Raw genomic sequence first — 18524 nt, forward strand, 5'->3', positions numbered from 1 at the left:
TGTTTCAGTCTCGGTCCTAGGTCTTGATGAAACTTGTTGTGGGGTTTCTGGGCCTCCTGGCATCCTGTATCCTCCTAGTTGACTATGCCAGATGGCATATGTGACCTCTGCAGTGGAACCTGAAGCCCTGAATTCATGGGAACCTGTTGAATTCCATCCAAGTTTTGGAGATGATTGGAGTGGTGGCTAAGCCTCAGTTGAACCAGCAGCAGACTTCTCTCCCTGCCCCACCCAGAACTGACCTTGATGACCAATGTATCAGTGCTGGATGGGGAGATCATCTGGTGGGGGTTCAGATCTGAGGACTCTGCCTCTGGCAGAGACCCATCTCCACATCATCTTGTTGAAGTTGCGGGCCACTCGCTTGAAGCTGAAAGCTTTCCTACCGTCCACCAAAGGGAGGCTGGTTCAGGTTCTCACGGATACCACCACCATGTGGTACTGCAACAAACTGGGCAGGGTCCTGCTTCATGTGCCTGTTGGCACTTCAACTCTTGGGTACGCTGGAGTGCCAGGGCATTTCCCAGGCTGGGAACCACCTGGCAGGCAATGGGCAATGTCAGCAGATGGTGATTGGCAGATCACGAATGATAGTTACACTGGAAGTTGATACAGAGGATTTTCCAACAGTGGGGTGAACCCTGGCTAGATGTTTTCACCACTATCGAAAACCTAATGTCAAAACATTTACAAACTGGATTGCAAGATCATATTCCAGATACAGTGGAGCATGTAACTCCTGCATGCGTTTTTGCCACTACCTTTTCTGGCCCCAAATTCTGAAGATGATCAGGAATGACCAGGCCGAAGTCATCCCAGTGGCTCCTGATTGGGCGAAGAGAATGTTATACCCAGAACTTCAGGGCGCACAAGCATCTGTTCTCCTTTCAGGTTACATCATTGAGGGGATCTCCTGTTGTAGCAGCAGGGCATGCTCCTGAAATTGTGCTGTAGCCGTTGACTGCATTCAATCTTCCTCCCAAGCTTGTGTATGTAATCCCGGTTGCCATGTACCCTTCTGCAAAGCCTGGCTATGCCAGGTGCTGGGACAAGTTTGTAACCTGGTTTGGCACCTACAATACTGACCTGTTACCTGCCATACTGTTGATTGTTGTCTTATTTGTTTAATGCTTAGCCTAGCAGGGATTTGCAGTGGACACCGTTACAGATTATTTGTCAGCCTTTTTGGCCTCTATACGTTTACCGGACCAGCTGTCCTTGTTCACATCACCTGTTGTAATGAGACTTATAACAGGTTTGACTTATTTGTCTCCTCCAAACACTTTGTGATGCAACAGTGGCATCTTAATTTGGCCCGCACTTCTCTCAGGTCATACGATTCAAACCTATGCACAGATGCCCATTACATCTCTTGAGTCTGAAGTATGTTTCCTGCTTCAGTGACCTCAGCTTGCAAAATGAGAACTCCAAGCTCTCTTTCACATTCACCAAGCACTACTGCATTTACAGCCAGGTCTAACAAGAAGGGCATTTCGCCCATTGGTTCGGCAGAACATTTTGGTCTGAGCCATTCCACAGAGCCACCACCCTGAAAGGTACTGCTTTGGTATCTATTCTGAAGGTGAGGGTTCTGTGGTTAAAATTATCCTTCCGAAGAGCAAGTTACTTATCTTCGGTAAAGCTATTTCTGGTGGATAGTCTGGCTAACCGCAGATTCCTCAATGTCCTCCCACCCCCTGTTTTGTGGAGTGGTCTCTTTTTTCCAACTACAAAGGTCCCAGTTTAGACATCTGCACTTATTTGGTGTCTGTTATTATTTGGTTCTGCCTCCCAGGGTGCAGGCAGAGTCAGCTACCTCTCCTCCCTGATGTTTGTATTAAACTCTTGTGAGGCATGTGGTGCTTCATGCTTTTCGTTGTTGAGTTTCTGGGCTAGAGGTTCTCGTGTGTTTGATGCGAATTTTTCACTGTGTAGAGTGAATTGCATACTTTCATTTGCTTTGTGATTAGGGTGGAGGTTGGATTTGGTGGAGAAAGTTCATTCTTTGTACATACCCATATTGGGGCTGTGGGAGTTTCTTCTTGAAACCAGTAATTTGCTCTTAATATTAGGCAAGCTGTTTAAGTATGCCTTTTTGTTATTTGTAGAAGTCTGGTAGGTTGATACATCCTAAAGTGGTATGAGGTTTGGTAATGTGATACTAGCTTTTTTCACTTCCACAGGCAACTTAAGATCTACTTATCCAACGTTTTAAAGAGGTTCTCTGAGAGATACACAGGAAGCATGATGGGAATTAAGTTAACTTGTGGTGCAACCATCATTTTTAATCATTAAACCCTACACCACCATGTGATGTATTTCCGTGGCCATATCTCGAGGAAGTATAATCTTCTTGTTGTATATACCTGATTCAATTGGGTCTTTTCAAACCAGACACATCGACTTTGCCATTGAAATCCTGATTAACTCCATACTGAGGGGTTACAATGTTGTTTAGGAGAAAAACATCAGTTTTATCTTGAAGAGTAACTTTGATACTCCAGCATATGAAAGTATAGTTATTATTTATGAAATCAATCGGAAAAATTCTGCTTATGTATTCCCACCAGCTGCGGGCAGGATGGTCCAGATACTTTATGGAAGGCCTTGTCTGCGTCCAGTACCACCGAGGCTGTGTTCTGCAGCTTAGCCTTTGGCATAACATGCTTGAATAGACTGATGTCACTAGCTAGCCTTACTTTTAGGAAGCCGATTTGAGTTGAGCGATTGAGTGTCTAGAACTGTTTAAGTCTTGCGCTAAGATTTTAGCGTAAATTTTGCTGTCATTATTATTAAGTGAAATATGGCTATACTTTTTTGTTTCTAGTGGGTCTTTCCCTTTTTTATGAAATGCAATACAATACATATATTGCTTCAATAGCGTAATGAAACTTGAGGGGGGCCGCCCTGCAAAATACATGGAGCCCCCCCCCTACACTCCAGACCCAGTCAGGAGCTCTCGGGCCACTGGCCTGCCTGCCGTGCACAGTGCCCGAGTGCCCCCTAGAGCTTGGCCCCCCCCACACTGCAGGGGCTACAAGGGCTGTACTAAGCAAATTATCTCCCCTCCATTGGGTTAAATCTCTGTGACAGCGTAGTTTAGTCTCTTCAGTGCTGCGGAGTCAAGCAGCCATCTTCTCTGGGTCCTAGCCTGTTCTTTGAACTTTTAATGTAAATATTGAACATACTTTGCTTTTTAACAATGTGTTAATTGGCAAGACTATAACCCCCTCCATTTCATCTGTCAACTCCCTCCCCACAAACAGAATCGCAGGTATTTTCATCACTTCAGGCAGCATCAGTTTGTAATTCATATATATGTTCTTTCACGAATTGTTACAGGGACTACCCTAACCATCTAAATAAATAGGTTTAGGAGATATATAGTGTGTAAGGCTTGATAGGAGACTTTGATCTTTCATCTTAGAATAAGTCAGAGGCTGTTGTGTCCTCGACATGTGTTTTATAGATGGAGTAAGTAACCTGTTCTCATGCCAAAATGTACCACAGTTTCTGAAGCATTTGGGCGATAGGTACAGACTCCTCTTTCTTCCCAGTTCCAGCTATTGTCCCACTATCACCGCACTCTTATTTTAAATCTGCCCGCCATCCTTCATTATGAAGCGGAGTATCTTAATTTGAGCATAGCTATATTAAGTGCCCATTGCTCCTCCTCACAGTTCCTGCAAGACATTTCAGGCAGTTCGAAACTTTTTACGTTTTGTGGGAAGCTAATGCCATGGAGCTTCTCTATTCTGTAAATGTGTGGATTAATTTGGTATATTTCCGTATATGTCAGCCCACTCACTCCCATTGACTCTCAGGAATAATTCTAGATAAGTGTTTTCCATCAACCTATGTATTTCCATTGACTAATTGGGATCTCTGTCTGCAAAATAATAATTGGGATCTCTGTTAATCTGTATCTTTTTTCATAGTTTAGATATCGGGTCTTTCACCTCATGTTTGACTGACCATTGTTTCGTAGGTATACATTTCCCTTGTGTCTGCTTTGACGTGTGGTCACATAACTCAGTGGTTAATTTTACAATAATGAGTCTATTTGTTTATGATCAAAATTATTTCTCATTTTCCCTTCATCAAACATATTGCTTATCAATAGACACTAGCATTCTTTCAAACTTTTGAATAGATCCTAGTGCATCACTGGCATAAAATCCATGTTGAAATAATTGGGCATGTTTGGTGCAGTAGCATCGTCAGTTTAATTTGACCTGAACCCTGCCATAGGTGACAGCGCGGCAGCCAGTGCAAGCTCTCACCTTCTTAGGGCAAGTGGTATATTTCATCCTAAAACCCTATAGAGTGGGGAATAACAGCAGCCCTGGAGCTACCTGGAGAAATTCTGTGGGGTTTAGTGTGTAGTAAGTGTCTACATGTGTGGAGCTAACTGAATGGTAATGGAAATTCCAGACGAACTGAAATTCCATCCATATGGAATTTCCCCACATATATCCACCTAACCTATAGCTTCTAAGTGTGAGAAAGACAGCAGGAAATCGGTTAGCAAATTATCTGTTTTTAATAAATCCTAATTGATCAGATTTAATGAACAACACTAAATATCATAAACTTAACAAATAAAACTTCCTAAAAGGAACTAGCATGGGGCCAACAAAATAAAGTAATGTATGTAACATTCACTTCAATCAGGATGGAACGGGGACTGTGTAGGTCCAGAAAGTTGGATTTTCAATCTCATGGCAGGTTACAATAAATGTTGCTTTACCTTTTTTGAATTTTCCAGTTTACTTTCCATTTTCAGTCCTATTGGCAGTGCTCCAAAATTTAGTCTAGCAAACTTTAAACAATCTCCCCCTCAAATAAGTGCCATCTGAGCACTGATAATTTTTCTCTTTGTTAAAGTGGAGGAGTCCAGTTGGTTAATGTCATAATGTACATGCCTCTTTCCCGTGTTCAGTACTCTATTCAATGGCTTAACTTGCATGTATATGAATGTAGGAGCTGAAGAGCAAAGAATACTATAATTACTTGTCTTACAAACGTGCACTTTTTACTTTGTGCAGCATATCTCCGAGGTGGTGGAGGAGCTGGTGGAGGACTCCCTGAAGGAGCATTGCAAGGTGCTGAGTGAGAACGGAGCTTCATATGCATCTGCGGCACTAAGGTAATACAGTACCAAGTTCATAATCTATTTTGACAATGTTCTTTAGAGCCAGACCTTGTTTGTGATATATATATATTTATATTTGCTCCTTCCGGATCCCACGGCCCGTCGGAAGGTGGTACAGTGAACCAGCGGAGCCTACCGGTGTATAAATCACACAAAGTTCAGCAAATGAAGCGCACGCTCAGGAGGTACTACCAAGTGCAGGTTTATTAGTCCAGTAACACGTTTTGACAGTCAAGCTGTCTTGATCCAGGATTTTGACGTCCTGCTCAGCAGGATGTGACAACAAGTCCACAAGTGGGAACACCACCTTCAAGTCCTCTTCCCATACTAACACAGATATGGGTTCCTCCAATTAGATCTATTCATATCTGCAGACCACGCCAAATGGCCCAAAATTCGCCTCCAGGTTCCCACATCCGTTATCCTGCGGAAACGCAGTTTGGATTAATTGGTCAGGGACATTTGCCTATGCCTTTCCTCCTCTCCTTTTCTTTCCATTTCTGGTTTCATAGCTCAGACAAACATCTCTCACACTCAAACTAATAGTTCCCACATGGGCCCATCAGTCCTAGTTCACAATATTACTGGTCCCTTTCTGTAGTTCCCCACAAGAAGCTCCCCAGTAGGCCAGACATTTTCACTCCGAATCATGTACAAATGAGGCAACCAGATCCCAAGTCTCTCAACCTGGCGATCTGGCTCCTAAGGTCATAGAATTTGGTTCTCTCAATCTCCCACTTAACTGTATGACCCTTCTTAAAAAAGCCCGTAGACCTACCACTCGTCTTAATGGAAAAGATTTGCATTCTATTGACAAACAAAACAAATCGATCCTTTGAATGCCACAGTACAGAATATTGTCTGTTACGTGCCACGTTTACAACACTCTGAGCTAACATTCACCTTCATAAGGTTATATCTCGCCACAGTAGCTGCATATCTTCAAAATAGGCATCAGAACACATTATAACACAGTTAAAATATAATTGAGCCACATGCGCTGCATTACAAAAGGTTCAATCGTCAGTATTGTAAAACATTACACGGTCAAATCGACACTCCATAGTAGCTACACCATTTCCCCCATAATCGAGCATACTTTTGAGAACAGCCATGGACTTCAAAGATCGGTTTCTCCTGGTGAGCGCACCAGTCCAAACCCTGTGCACCAACTTCTGACACTCTGTGGCTTATGCTGCTTCCATACACAGGCACATTCCGTTTGGCAACCAAAGAAGCCACCCTTAGAAAGAGACACTCAGCTCTAGGGCCAACAATCTCATCATCCCCAATAGTGCAATGCGGGGTGTTAGCTCCAGTGTGTGGCCCAGAACAGAAGAAAGTACTTGACCCACCCCCTCCCAGAAGGGCCGCAACACTAGACATTCTCAAGCCACATGAAACAAATTTGCTGCAGGAAGTGTGCAATGTGCACACACTGCCTGAGCATCGGGGAGCAAGTGCTGTAAGTGCTGCGGAGTGAGATATGTTGCATGCAAGTAGTGACATTGAACCATACGCAGCTGCGATGATATCGCCAATTCTTGAGGCACAATGCATGCCTCCCTCCATTCCTCTTCATCCAGATCTCCCACCCATTTGGCCCACCTCTGCAGGGTCCTCTTGAGACCATTGGGAGGGTGAATTACCAGCGAGCGGTACATCACAGATGTTGCCCCTTTACCCAACCGCCCTAAGAAAACCTTATCTTCCAACAGAGTGAATTTGGGTAGTGAGTCAGGAGCTCATGAGCCTCAAGGGCATGGCATAATTGGAGGTAACGAAAAAACTATGAGTTGGGTAGGGCATACACAGCCTTTAAGTCTTCAAATGGTACAATGCTACCTCTCCTGTAAACATATCCCAGTTATGAAATCCCTATACGATCCCAGGGAACAAAACCCTCCAGGGTCAAAAGCTGACCAAGCCACGTTCCCGGCCATAAGGGAGTCATCCCAGTAAAAGCGGCAATTCCAGCCAGTGAGCCGAAGAGCCGCCCTCCAACAGATGAGACACACCTGCGTAGAAGAAGGTAATGTGGTAGGCAGACCCGCTCCATACAACAGATCAAGCAGACCAGCTATACCCAATGAATGAATTTACAGGCGATACGCCGGCTTGTCCCACTCCTGTGAACCAGCCATTAACCGACAACAAGTGAGCTGCAAGGTAGTAGAGGTAGATATCCGGCAAACACAGGCCACCGTCAAAGGGGGGTCTACGCAGTGAGTGAAAGGCCACTCTGTGCCTCCCACTGGCCCACAGAAAGTTATTAATCTTGGCTGTGAAAGAGTGAAACCACCTACGAGGGATGGGGTAGAGATAGTTGCCAAGAGTGTACAAATAACGTGGCAGGCATACCATTTTAAAAGCGGCATTGCGCACCATGGGGGTAGAGTGACAATTTGGCCCAGGGGCCGAGGTCGCGGTTGAGCTGCAGGTCCGGCTCTTGGAAATTAGGAGCCCAGGGCAAATCTGGGAGGGGGGAGGGAGGTGGAGACCGTGAATTTCTAAATACATGAAGGAGTTGTGCTGGGCAGAAAGGTTGAGACACGAAAACCGCCCACTCTTAACCTCCAATGGGCCAGATTTGCTTCGTTAACCCGGAGCCCAGGCAGTGTCACCGTACAGCCAAAGAAGAGTCAGACACCAGGGCCCAGACGACTGGGGATCCTTCAATAACAAAAGGATATTGTCTGCATGTAACGCTATGCGGTCTTTGAACCTGCTTCTCCACCGCCAGCCCCAAACCTGGGTGTCACAGCGTATAAGCGGCACCAGGGTTTCTATTACCAAGACAGATCACAGTGGGGACAGCGAACACGCCTGGCGCGTACCGCGCTCCATAAGATACACAGGAGACTTAACCCCATCTACACGGACCTGAGCAGTCGGGCAGGTTAGAGAAATTGATCATCTGCCGTAACCCATCTCCCAAACCGGCTCGCTGGAGGTCTCTGACCATAAAATCCCAGGACACTGTATCAGAAGTCTTGGTGAAATCAACTATCAAGAGGGCCAGGGTGCCATTGAGGTCCTGTGCCCGATACGGCGCTGCATGCTCCCTCCTAATACAATGGCGCGTGCTGCAGCCGCCATAAATCCACACTGATCGGCATGAATCAGATGTGGTAACGCCACATGTCTGTGTATATCAGTGAAATCGGGCAATAGGTTGAACACTGGGTCCCTGGGGAGACCCTCTTTGGACAGGACCACAAATGTGGCACAATCCAAATCGTGTGGAAAGGACCCATGCTGCAAAGCAGCTGCATAGAAGTTCCGAGGGTTTGGGCATATAATTTTACTGACGTGCTTTTGATATTCATTGGTCTTCCCGGCTTGCAATCCCGAAACCGTGGAGTTCACCTCCTCCAACGTGAGGGCTCGGTCCAACTCACGAGCCTAGGCACTGGATACAGACGGCAGTGGCATGCTATCCAGGAGGTGATTAGTGACTTCTGCTGGCAGTGGGGGACGTTGCGAGTATGACCCAGGTAAAAATCAGCAAAGGTCTGAGCAATGTCAGGAAGATCTTCCCGGAGACATCCCAAGGGTCCTGAATCACTGGAACCACTCGGTTGGAGACACCACGAGTCTCCAGCCAGTACAACAATTTACCAGATTTGTCGCCTGCCGCGTACACCCTCCAACACTTTGACTTCCTCAAGGGAAACCTTTCGTAGCAATGTGTGGGCTATGGCTAGGAGACGACCGGAGTGTTCAGTATCATGATGACGGAGGGAGGCCTCCAGATGCAGAATCTGAGCTTCCAGGTTAGTCAGCCATTCCACATGGAAGGCCTCTGCCAGACGGACATAACCTTTAGGACGGCCTCTCAAACAAGGCTTACTAGCTGCCCCGAGCTTCCCCGCCGAGGAAACCAAACCCATGTTGAGCCTGAAGAACTGTTGTAGCTCCTCCTCAATAAAAGCAGCACATTCAGAACTTTTCAAGTACGATGCACCGAACCTTCAAGCTTCCCCGAGGCCACCGGACAGTAGGTCCCTAAGAACAGATGCTGGGGGCCAGGAAAGATCCAAACATACCCCGCAGTACTAGGAAAACGATGGGGGGACTCTCTCTGGTTATCACCTCCACCCCTCGCCATCAAGGGCACAAGGCCACCCCTCAGCACTCTGGGGTCAGCGTCCTGGCTTCTGCCCACCTTGAGCACCCAGACTCCTCTACGGGGGGGGGGGGGGGGTATCTAACTCAGTTCATGAGCAGGAGGCCAGTCTACAATACCATCTGCCCAGGTTACTAATGCGCTGACGGGGGGGGGCGGGGGGGGTTATGACGTCACTGCCAGAGGGCCCAGGAGCGACACTTAAGCCCCTATGTGACAGAATGCAGACAAGGCAGGCCTCACAGTTCCATCAGCTCCTGGGAGTGCTAATTCCTAATCCACAGCAGAAGTCAGGCCTCAGCCCTGAGGGCCAGGCTGGATAGGCCTCTGCAGCCGCCCTCCGGCTTTTTCCGTCTGCCGCACCGGCCGCTCCACCGCAAGCTCTCCCCTCCCCCCTCCCACCCCTCCCCTTCAAGGGTACCTGTGAAACACAGTGGATGAGAATCAGGCCGAGATGGGGCGGTGAGAGGGGGCTTCCAGCCAGCTCTCAGCGTGGCCCCCACCTCAGGTCCAAGGCGCCGTCTGCACACAGCTCCTCTTCCACCCGAGAGCACTGTGACCGGGTGCCATCAGAGGTATTCAGGGACCCTTCACTAAGGACAAATGCAGGTGAGGGCCCTCCCCCACATACTAGGCCTCTGGCGTCCGGGTCTTCTCCACTCCGCTGCGGCAGCTGGGCCAATCGGCCAACCGCCTCCGAGGCTGTCACTCTACAGGGTTCGCAATCCGGACCGGAACTCTTCCTTTCGGACCAAGACCACCTCACCCAGTCATAGGCTGCCCGCGCTGGCAGGATGGTGAGGCTGGCAACCCCACCAAGCTAGGTGGCTCCAAAGCAATGCGTTGTCCCCGCAGCAGCCCAGCGCACCAGCGAGTCCCGCGTCAGTCAGGTGGCCTTGCACAGGATCAGAGCCCCGGTGCCCCTCTGCTCTGACAATTTGACGTTTTCTGGTAGGATGGCGCCAGATAAATACCAGGCAACGGGAGCAACCCTAAGGGTCGACCACCCTCTTGGCTGTCTAGGCCATGCCCAGGCAAAACATTTCTTACACAAAATATCGGTCATTAAAGTCCTCATGGAAGCCCTCAAAAGAGTATTTCCATCTCCTGCAACCTCCTGGAATCTTAACATGAATCTTTCATGACTCATGGGCCCTCCATTTGAGCCCCTGCATACCTGCCCCCTTCAATTTCTCTCTTGGTAGGTGGCATTTTGAATTACTGTTAACTCACTCAGACGTGTGTGTGAGATCCTGGGATGGGAAGACATTTCTTCCAGCTCCACAAAGACTGGGTGGTATTTCCACCTTAATCAATTGAGCTACATTTTCTTTTCCTCAGCCTGACTCTGTTGTGGAGAGGGTTCTCCATACATTAGATGTCAAAAGAGCCCTCAGGTACTACATTGATGGGACTAAAACTTTTAGAAACACTAAATAGCTGTTTGTTGCTTTCTCACCACCTCATAAAGGAAGGCCTATATCCAAATCAGGTGTTGCCAGATGGATAGTTGAATGCATTTAAACATGTTACACTAAAGCCAAAAGAACTCTACATACACCTCCTAGAGCACATTCTACTTGGAAGAAAGGAGCATCTATGGCTCTCCTTTGAAACATTCCAATAGCTGATATAAGTAAAGCAGCTACATGAGCTACACCACACACTTTCACTAAACCTTATTGTGTGGATATTCTAGCACGCCAACAAGCTAGTCTAGGTCAGGCAGTGCTACATACACTTTTTTAAACAACTGCAACACCCATAGGTTAGCCACCGCTCTGTGGAGGACTGCTTTACAGTCTATGCAAAGCATGTGTATCTACAACCACACATGCCTCGAATGGAATGTTACTTACACTGTAAGCATCTGTTTGTGGCATCTCGTACTGTTGAGTCACATACTCCCACCCTCCTCCCTGAATACCTGTGCTGTTGCAGTTTCTTTTCTCTCTTTATATGCATTACATCTCTTTATTTGGCACTTGCGTTTACACTCCATTCTCACCTGCCTGTGGGAAAACAATTTTAACAATGGAGATAATGCACTCGCGCATTATCACCATGAGGAGTCACTCTACCTCGTGGCTCAAAAGACTCCTTTTTTTTAATTTTATTTTTTCACTTTTTTATCACTCATATGACCTCCATAGCTACTGCTGCCGCTCGACCTGTTCCACCTCTGGCGCAAATAACTTTGGTGGTTCTTAGTCTCAGCTGATATTTTCTTTACGGGGAGTGCCCATTTATACTCCACTCGAGCTGACTCAGTGGTTTTAATCATAGGAACTTATCCTGTCCCCTGATCTATTGTAAGGTAACCTCAAATAATCTCAAAGAGGGTCATCCAACCAATTCCAAAACAACCAGGTATCAGGGCTCTCTCTAAAAACATTTACCCTCTGATCTACAGCTCTGAAATACTTGTCAGAATTCCACCAGGCATTCCAACTAGGAGGAGTTTCCAGGCGCCACAGCATACAGATCGCTCTCCTTGCCAACAAAATCGGGTAAAACACCAATTTATATTGTGGCCCAGTCTGATCTCGTACCCCACCCAACATAGGTACAATGCCAAATAAGATGAGAGTTGAGCTTACCTCCACATCAGCACCCATGACCCTGGAGATAGTCTTACCAACATCAGTCCAAAATTCTTGTATCTTGGGGCAAGAAGCGAATACATGAACGTCATCAGCATTCTGGAATCCACACCTACAGCATCTAGCTTCTCCTCCACACTTCATTTTGGAAATTTTAAGAGGGGTCCAGTATATCCTATGGAGTGTAAAAAAGTGGTTTCTTCTGAGTGCCGCAGATTTGTTTAGGAGAGCCAAATTTGTACATCAGTCCATACTCTCCTACCCCGTCCAACATGGCTTTAAACATGCTACTAATCAGGGAATTATCTGGGGTAAGCAGTAGCATCCTAGCATTTTTTAATTGGTAAGCCCAGCAATTGAGCTGAAGATTTGGTAAACCCATACCTCCTTGGGGTTAGTTTGCGCCTGAGCTTTTTCCAGGACAACCTAATCCCTTTTCCTGCCCAGATAAGAGTAAATCTTACCCTGAATTTTTAGAATCTCTGCTTTTGCAAATTCTATTGGTATATTATTAAAAAGATAAGTGTATTTCGGGTGGACAAACATTTTAATAAAACTAACCCGGCCATAGTGAGAGAGTGGTATGTTCTGCCATCTTTTTAAAAGGAGCTCAACTTCCTTTGAGACTCTATCTAAGTTAACTTTTGGAATTTCCCTGGGATCTTGGGTTATTGTAATTCCAAGGTATCTAAGATCTGTTGCATTGGACCCCTCCTGATTCGCAATATTCCATGCCATGATCTCCGTCTTATCTTTATTTATCTCATTACCAGAAATGTTTTCAAAAGTTTGAGTGTCGTAGATAAGTTCCTGTAGTGTGATGTCCACATTAGATGAAAATACAACTAGATCATCCACATATAGAGCTATTTTCCTAACGAACCCACCAATTTTAAAAGGAGCAATATTTTTATTTAATCTTGGACTCTGAGCCAGAGGTTCTATGTAAATATCAAATATAATAGGGGACAATGTGCAACCTTGCCTAGTGCCATGTTCTATGTTAACGACAGGAGAGAGGCTTCCATTAACCAAAATCCAAGCCCGTGGTGATCTAGAATTTTTTTTTAATAACCTCTCTGAAACCGGAAGTAAAGCCCAAGACATTCAAAGTCCTATCTAAAAAATGCCAATTCACACGATTGAAGGCTTTAGCCGCGTCGACCGTAATAATTGACAAAGGGAGGCCCCGCAATGACGCTATATCAAATCTGACATCTGCTTACCCGGGAGAAAACCCTTTTGATCTTCATGGATTAGTTGGCCTATGATCTTACAAAAGCCGTTTATTTAAAATCCCTACAAATACCTTATAGTTTAATAAGGAAATTGGTCGATATGAGTGACACTGAAGAGAATCCTTACTGGGCTTCAAAATCAAGGTAATAACTGCATCACACCATGAATCCGGCAGGGGAGATATACCCTTTAGTATTTCATTAAACAGTTTCAGCCAAACCGGAATAATTTCTTCCCTCAACATAGAATAGACCTCGATCGGAATTACATCCGGGCCTGCGGCTTTCCCTTTTTTAGCAGAATCTAACATCTAATATCTCGCTTCCTGATATTTCGAAAGAGAGAAATTCTTGACTGTCCTCTGTTAATCTTGGAAGCTGTTTATCTTTCAGCCACCTATCCATATGCTCCTCCACCCCCTGGAGATCTTCATGATATAATTCTAGGAAGAACATTGAAAAGGCCTGTTCTATTTTATCTTTCTCCTCTATGTTGTGTACCCACTTTGATCTTACTTATGTACTTGTTAGCTCTATCGATCCTGGACTTCATGGCATGGAGCTTACCACAATTCTCCCCTTGGTCAAACTCCCTCATTTTACTTATCTCCCATTCTTGATGTAAAATCTCTTCTGACTTAAGTCTGAATTTTAACTGAAGCTCCTCCACTCTCTTTATCCATCTGACTTTCTCCGGGTCCTCAGGAGGGCTCGCCTTTAAGACAGGTTCTTCCCCTGCTATCTGTTGTTCTAAGTTGGCTACTTCTTCCCTCTCTGACCTGGCTCACCCCGCTAGAGCCCCTTTTAGTATCCCACTCAGCCAAGCCTTGAAGGAATCCCAGACGATATGTAGGGGGGCAGACTCTAAGTTATTATGAAAAAAGTGTCAGTTTCGAGCTTCAAAAAGCTCGGAGTAGAAGATAGCAAGAGGAATCTCCTATTTAATGTCCATCTCCTCATAGAGAGATCTGGAGGAAAATCCCGTTTAAAAACCATAGCTCCATGATACAATAAATGGATAGGCAGATATTTAATTAGGCTAACCTTATGGACTTCCGAGTGCTCCATAAATAGTCCATTCTAGAGTAGTGAGAGTTCTTTGTACTATAAAAAGAGCACTCCCTGACCTCTCCATGTTTTTTCCTCCACACATCACATAGGTTAAAAAAATGTAAGATATTCAGAAGATGTGCTTTAACACGGGGAGCTGCTATCTGTGTACGAGGAGAAGACCTATCTAGCTTATTGTCTATAAGCACGTTAAAGTCCCCACCCAAAATCAAAGGGGCCTCAAAGTATGCCAGAACAAGACAAAGGTTATTCAATGGTGTAGTATCATCTCCTTTCGGTCCATAGTAGCTAACTAGAGTATATTTGGCCCCCTTAAATTTGATTTCCACGATAACCCAACTTCCTCTAATATCTACCTGCGACTTAGTGAGCTCAACTCCCGAATTCAATTTTAATATTATAGCGACCTCTTTTGAGCAGCATTGCTGATCAGAGTCTATTATTTTATCGACCCATTTTTGTTTACCAAATAATGCCTTGCACTCTGATTTTAAAATATGGGTCTCCTGAATCAGAAGAATTCTGGCTGAACTGTTTCTTAAGTATTGAAGAATCAGGCGCTGTCTTCCTTTAACTCTCAAGCCATTAACATTCCAGCTTAAGAATTCAAGGTATTGATTCCCTCCTTGGGCAGGTCTATCCCCCATCATAAAGCAGGCTCCACCCTCTGCTGTATCTACTGAAGGTTGTTCTATCACATGATTTTAATGCTTTTGAAAATTTTTCTCCCAATGCTCCCCACCATACAACGTGAAAACCCCCACTACCCCGCACCACGCCCCACCTCTCTCCCCCAACCCGCGGGAACCCTCCCAAACTACCTATCGGCAATAGATTATTACCTTTTGAGCTGAGGACCCCTAGCCTCCTATGTGTGTAGTGAAATCAAGAAAAAATAACGTTTAGATGCAGAATCCCTTGCACCACACCTTACACAGTAGCGTTACATTGTGCAAGAAAACTGTATACCTCCTCCGGAAACCTAAAAGTATACATTTTATTTGCTAGGACCACCTTTAAGAAGGCAGGAAACCGCAGCTGGACTTGGGCTCCTAAATCCTTTAAGGCATCCATCTGCTTTCCCAGCTCCCATCTCCTGTCCTCCGTGACCCGGGAAATATCAGAGCGGATTCTGAAAGAGGCGTCTTGGACCTGTATAGTTTTAAGTTTAAGGGCCGCCCCCAATAATTGCTCCTTAAGGGTGTAAGAATGTATCTAGACCAGGATCTTACTAGGTTTTTTTCGGGCAGGATTTAACTTAAAAGGATCTCTATGAATTCGCTGAATTTTGGCTTCCCAAACCGGAGCTGATGCAATCTGGGGGAATGCTTTGGTCAAGATATAACATAGGATTTTAGGTTATCCCCTTCCAACCCTTCTTTTAAATCCAGGATCCTAATGTTATTCCTTCCTGACGTGTTTTCCAGTCTCTCCAGTCTCTCTGCCAGGTCCCGCTCTCTCTCTTTCAGTCTGGTTACTTCTTGGGCGTTGTCTTTGACCTCTTGCCCCAGTTCCCCCACTTTTTGTTCTAGGGCTTCCATCCTGTGCGTGAGTGCCAAAAAGTTTTCTTCTAAACGAGTACAGGTATCTTGTATTTTTTTTTGGTTTACTTCAGAGGTAGAGAAAAGAGCACCAATTTCCAATGTCAACTGTTTTAGCAACCCATGTACTGTTTCCGTGCTCTGAGCAACAGCCTCTGATGGCGTAATCCCTACCTCCACAAGTTATTCCCCAGGCTCTTCTTGTCTTCCCCCTCCCCCCCCCCCCCCAGTAAATGAGGTCATAATGCTCAGGGGAGTGAAAAGATTAGAGTATAATGGAGGCTTTCCTCTACTGCAACTACTGTCTAGCCCTGTTTTACGGATTCCCTGTTGCCCTGTGAGCTGGCCAGAAAATAGGACCTAAGTGAGGGAGTCACCTTCACAGGTACAACATTCTTATTTTTCTTCCGGCTCTTTGCTGGAGTGAGCTTTGCTGGTTATTACTGTGCTACCAGAGGATTGGGGTGATAGGGGTAATAGTGGAGCCCCCGAGACCTGGGATACCAGAGACCTCTTAGTTTGACCGTCCCTCCCTAGCGACCTCAGGAAGTCCAGATTGTTGAATAGCTACCTCCATGGGGTAGAGGTGAGGCACATATCTTAATTTCATGTCCTGAATTCACTGCACAGAAGGAGAGGCCGGACTCTTTCTTATTGCCCCTATTAAATCTATATAAAACTCTAGTTCAGAACCAGATTTAATCCCAGAATTGCCCTTGCCTAAAATAGGGGAGGCACTGACCCTTTCCTGATTTGGCCTAAAGACGCTATGCCAGCTGCGTGTGATGCACCAGACACGACGGTGCTCTGCAAGCGCCCCCGCTGCCCTAAGAAAAGTAACCACAGCAATATCCTGCATCTGGCGCCAGAAAGCGAGAAACAAAACAAAACAGCGATGCCTCTGTCTCTTAATTGCTATTCCTTCTTACTTTCACAGTCCTTGTTAAGCCTTGTTTTAAACAATGCCACAATCTTTTCACTCCAGGCACTGAACTCCGGGCTCCGGTCAGGGCTCTGGTCAGGGCTGTGATCCCACTCCGATCCTCAAAACACTATCCCACCTCACCTCGCCTTGTCTTGTTTGCTTCGCACAATTCCCGCACTACGGGAAGCCAGAGATGCCAAACCACTCGTGCACCTCGCGAACGCTCTCCAGAGCAGTGACGCTGCACAATGATCGATGCTGCCCGGTCCTACACAACCACGACTATCCCCAGCAACGCCACTCAGCCGCCGAGTAACAGCGGCTATCAGCGGGACCAAAACAGCGAGAGACGAGATCCACAAACCTGCAGTCCCACAGTCCAGTAAACCCATGCAAGGTACGGAGCATTCAAAAAAACATATATTCAGTGGTAAAACAGCATCAGCATCCAAAAACGAAGACTTCCAAGGCACTCGACTCGCAACTGGCTTCCTAGCTGGCCGCCATGTTCCCCCTCGAAAGACTCCTTATGCACACATCCGGACCCTACACTAGATGGCAGGAATATGCAAAGCATGTGAATCTACAGCACGACATGCCACAAACATATGCTTGTAGGGTAAGTAACATATTCCTTCTTGTCGCAACAGCTAGAAGATTTTTTATTCTTTGCAGGACCGAAGACTCAGAATAGCTAATTAACCATTGCAGAAGACATATGAACAACAGGTTTATAGTAAAACTATTTAAACGTAGAATCTGAGGACCAAACTGCAGCTCTCAGAATATCTTCAAACCTGGAACCCAAGAAAGAGCCTTTGAGGCCATGGCCCCACAGGCAGAGTGTGCACCAACCCTGCTAACATCATACCTGCTTTGGCCATAACACATGTGACCGAGCGCGCAAGGGTCGCAGCCGCCACAGGTGTAAAATGATTTTGGAAAAGAGAAAAAAAGTTGATCATTTGGCTCAGAACAAAGCAATCTAGTACTGTCTACATAAACTTTCAGAAATATCACAAAACATAATTTCTTTTCATGAGGAAAAGCAGGGTAATCAATAGACTTGGAAGATGTCTTTGTTTAGAAATAGCAAAAGAAACCCCTTCTGGAGAGAATACTATACCTGCTAAATCCAGGACTCTAATGTCTGAAACTCTCCAACAAGAAACCAGACATCCTAATATCGTGAGCTTAGCAGAGAGTTGTTTTCTAGACAAAAGCGCATTCACTGGCCATTGCTGAAACCGTCTCAATACTATATTGATATCCCATAAATTCTCAGTACGAGGTTTAGGAGAATTAAAAACTCTGATACCTTTAAGTAGCTTACATATGAGAGTATGAAACCCAACCAGTCTGCCATCAGTCTTTGAATATCCAGCAGAAATTGCTGAGTGAAAATTAACTGACCTTTAACAATCATTCTCCAGGGCTCTCCGTGAGAAAGTTCAGAACGTTCTTCAAAATGTGCCTCCATGGGATCCAAATCCTGTTCCACATTCCAACCCAACCATCTTTTCCATGCAGCCTTAGAGCATTTGTGTGTGAAGGGGGCCCTGGCCTGCTGGATGTATGTGAAAGTCTGTCATGAAATTCCTGGCACAAAAGAACTTTGCCAGAAATCTTCCATGCCATGAGAGGTAGATTGTTCTGCGAAATCAGAGGATGAAGGAATCCCAAAGGTGTAGGAGAGTAGGATCTGCTTCTTATGGTTACCCCCACTTTTTGCTGATGTATCTCTGTTTTCTACTTAGTCTGACAGGGATCCTGCTATTCAGGACCCCAGTCTATCTGCTTTCTCCTCTAAATTGATTGCATGTACTTTAGGTACACTCCAGATTGGATTCTGGGGTACCCTT

General features: G+C 45.7%; 1 protein-coding gene across 1 annotated transcript in view; it reads left to right on the forward strand.

Moving 5' to 3' along the window:
- MCM3AP (minichromosome maintenance complex component 3 associated protein) overlaps window positions 1-18524 on the forward strand; it is a 693444-nt gene that overhangs the window by 373957 nt on the left and 300963 nt on the right. Inside the window, exon 14 of the mRNA XM_085645158.1 lies at window positions 5049-5149. Within this exon, the coding sequence (XP_085501284.1) occupies window positions 5049-5149 (101 nt within the window). The remainder of the gene's footprint in view (window positions 1-5048; window positions 5150-18524) is intronic.

This window comes from Triturus cristatus, chromosome 3_1 (assembly GCF_964204655.1).
Source record: "Triturus cristatus chromosome 3_1, aTriCri1.1, whole genome shotgun sequence".
Classification (NCBI taxonomy): domain Eukaryota; kingdom Metazoa; phylum Chordata; class Amphibia; order Caudata; family Salamandridae; genus Triturus; species Triturus cristatus.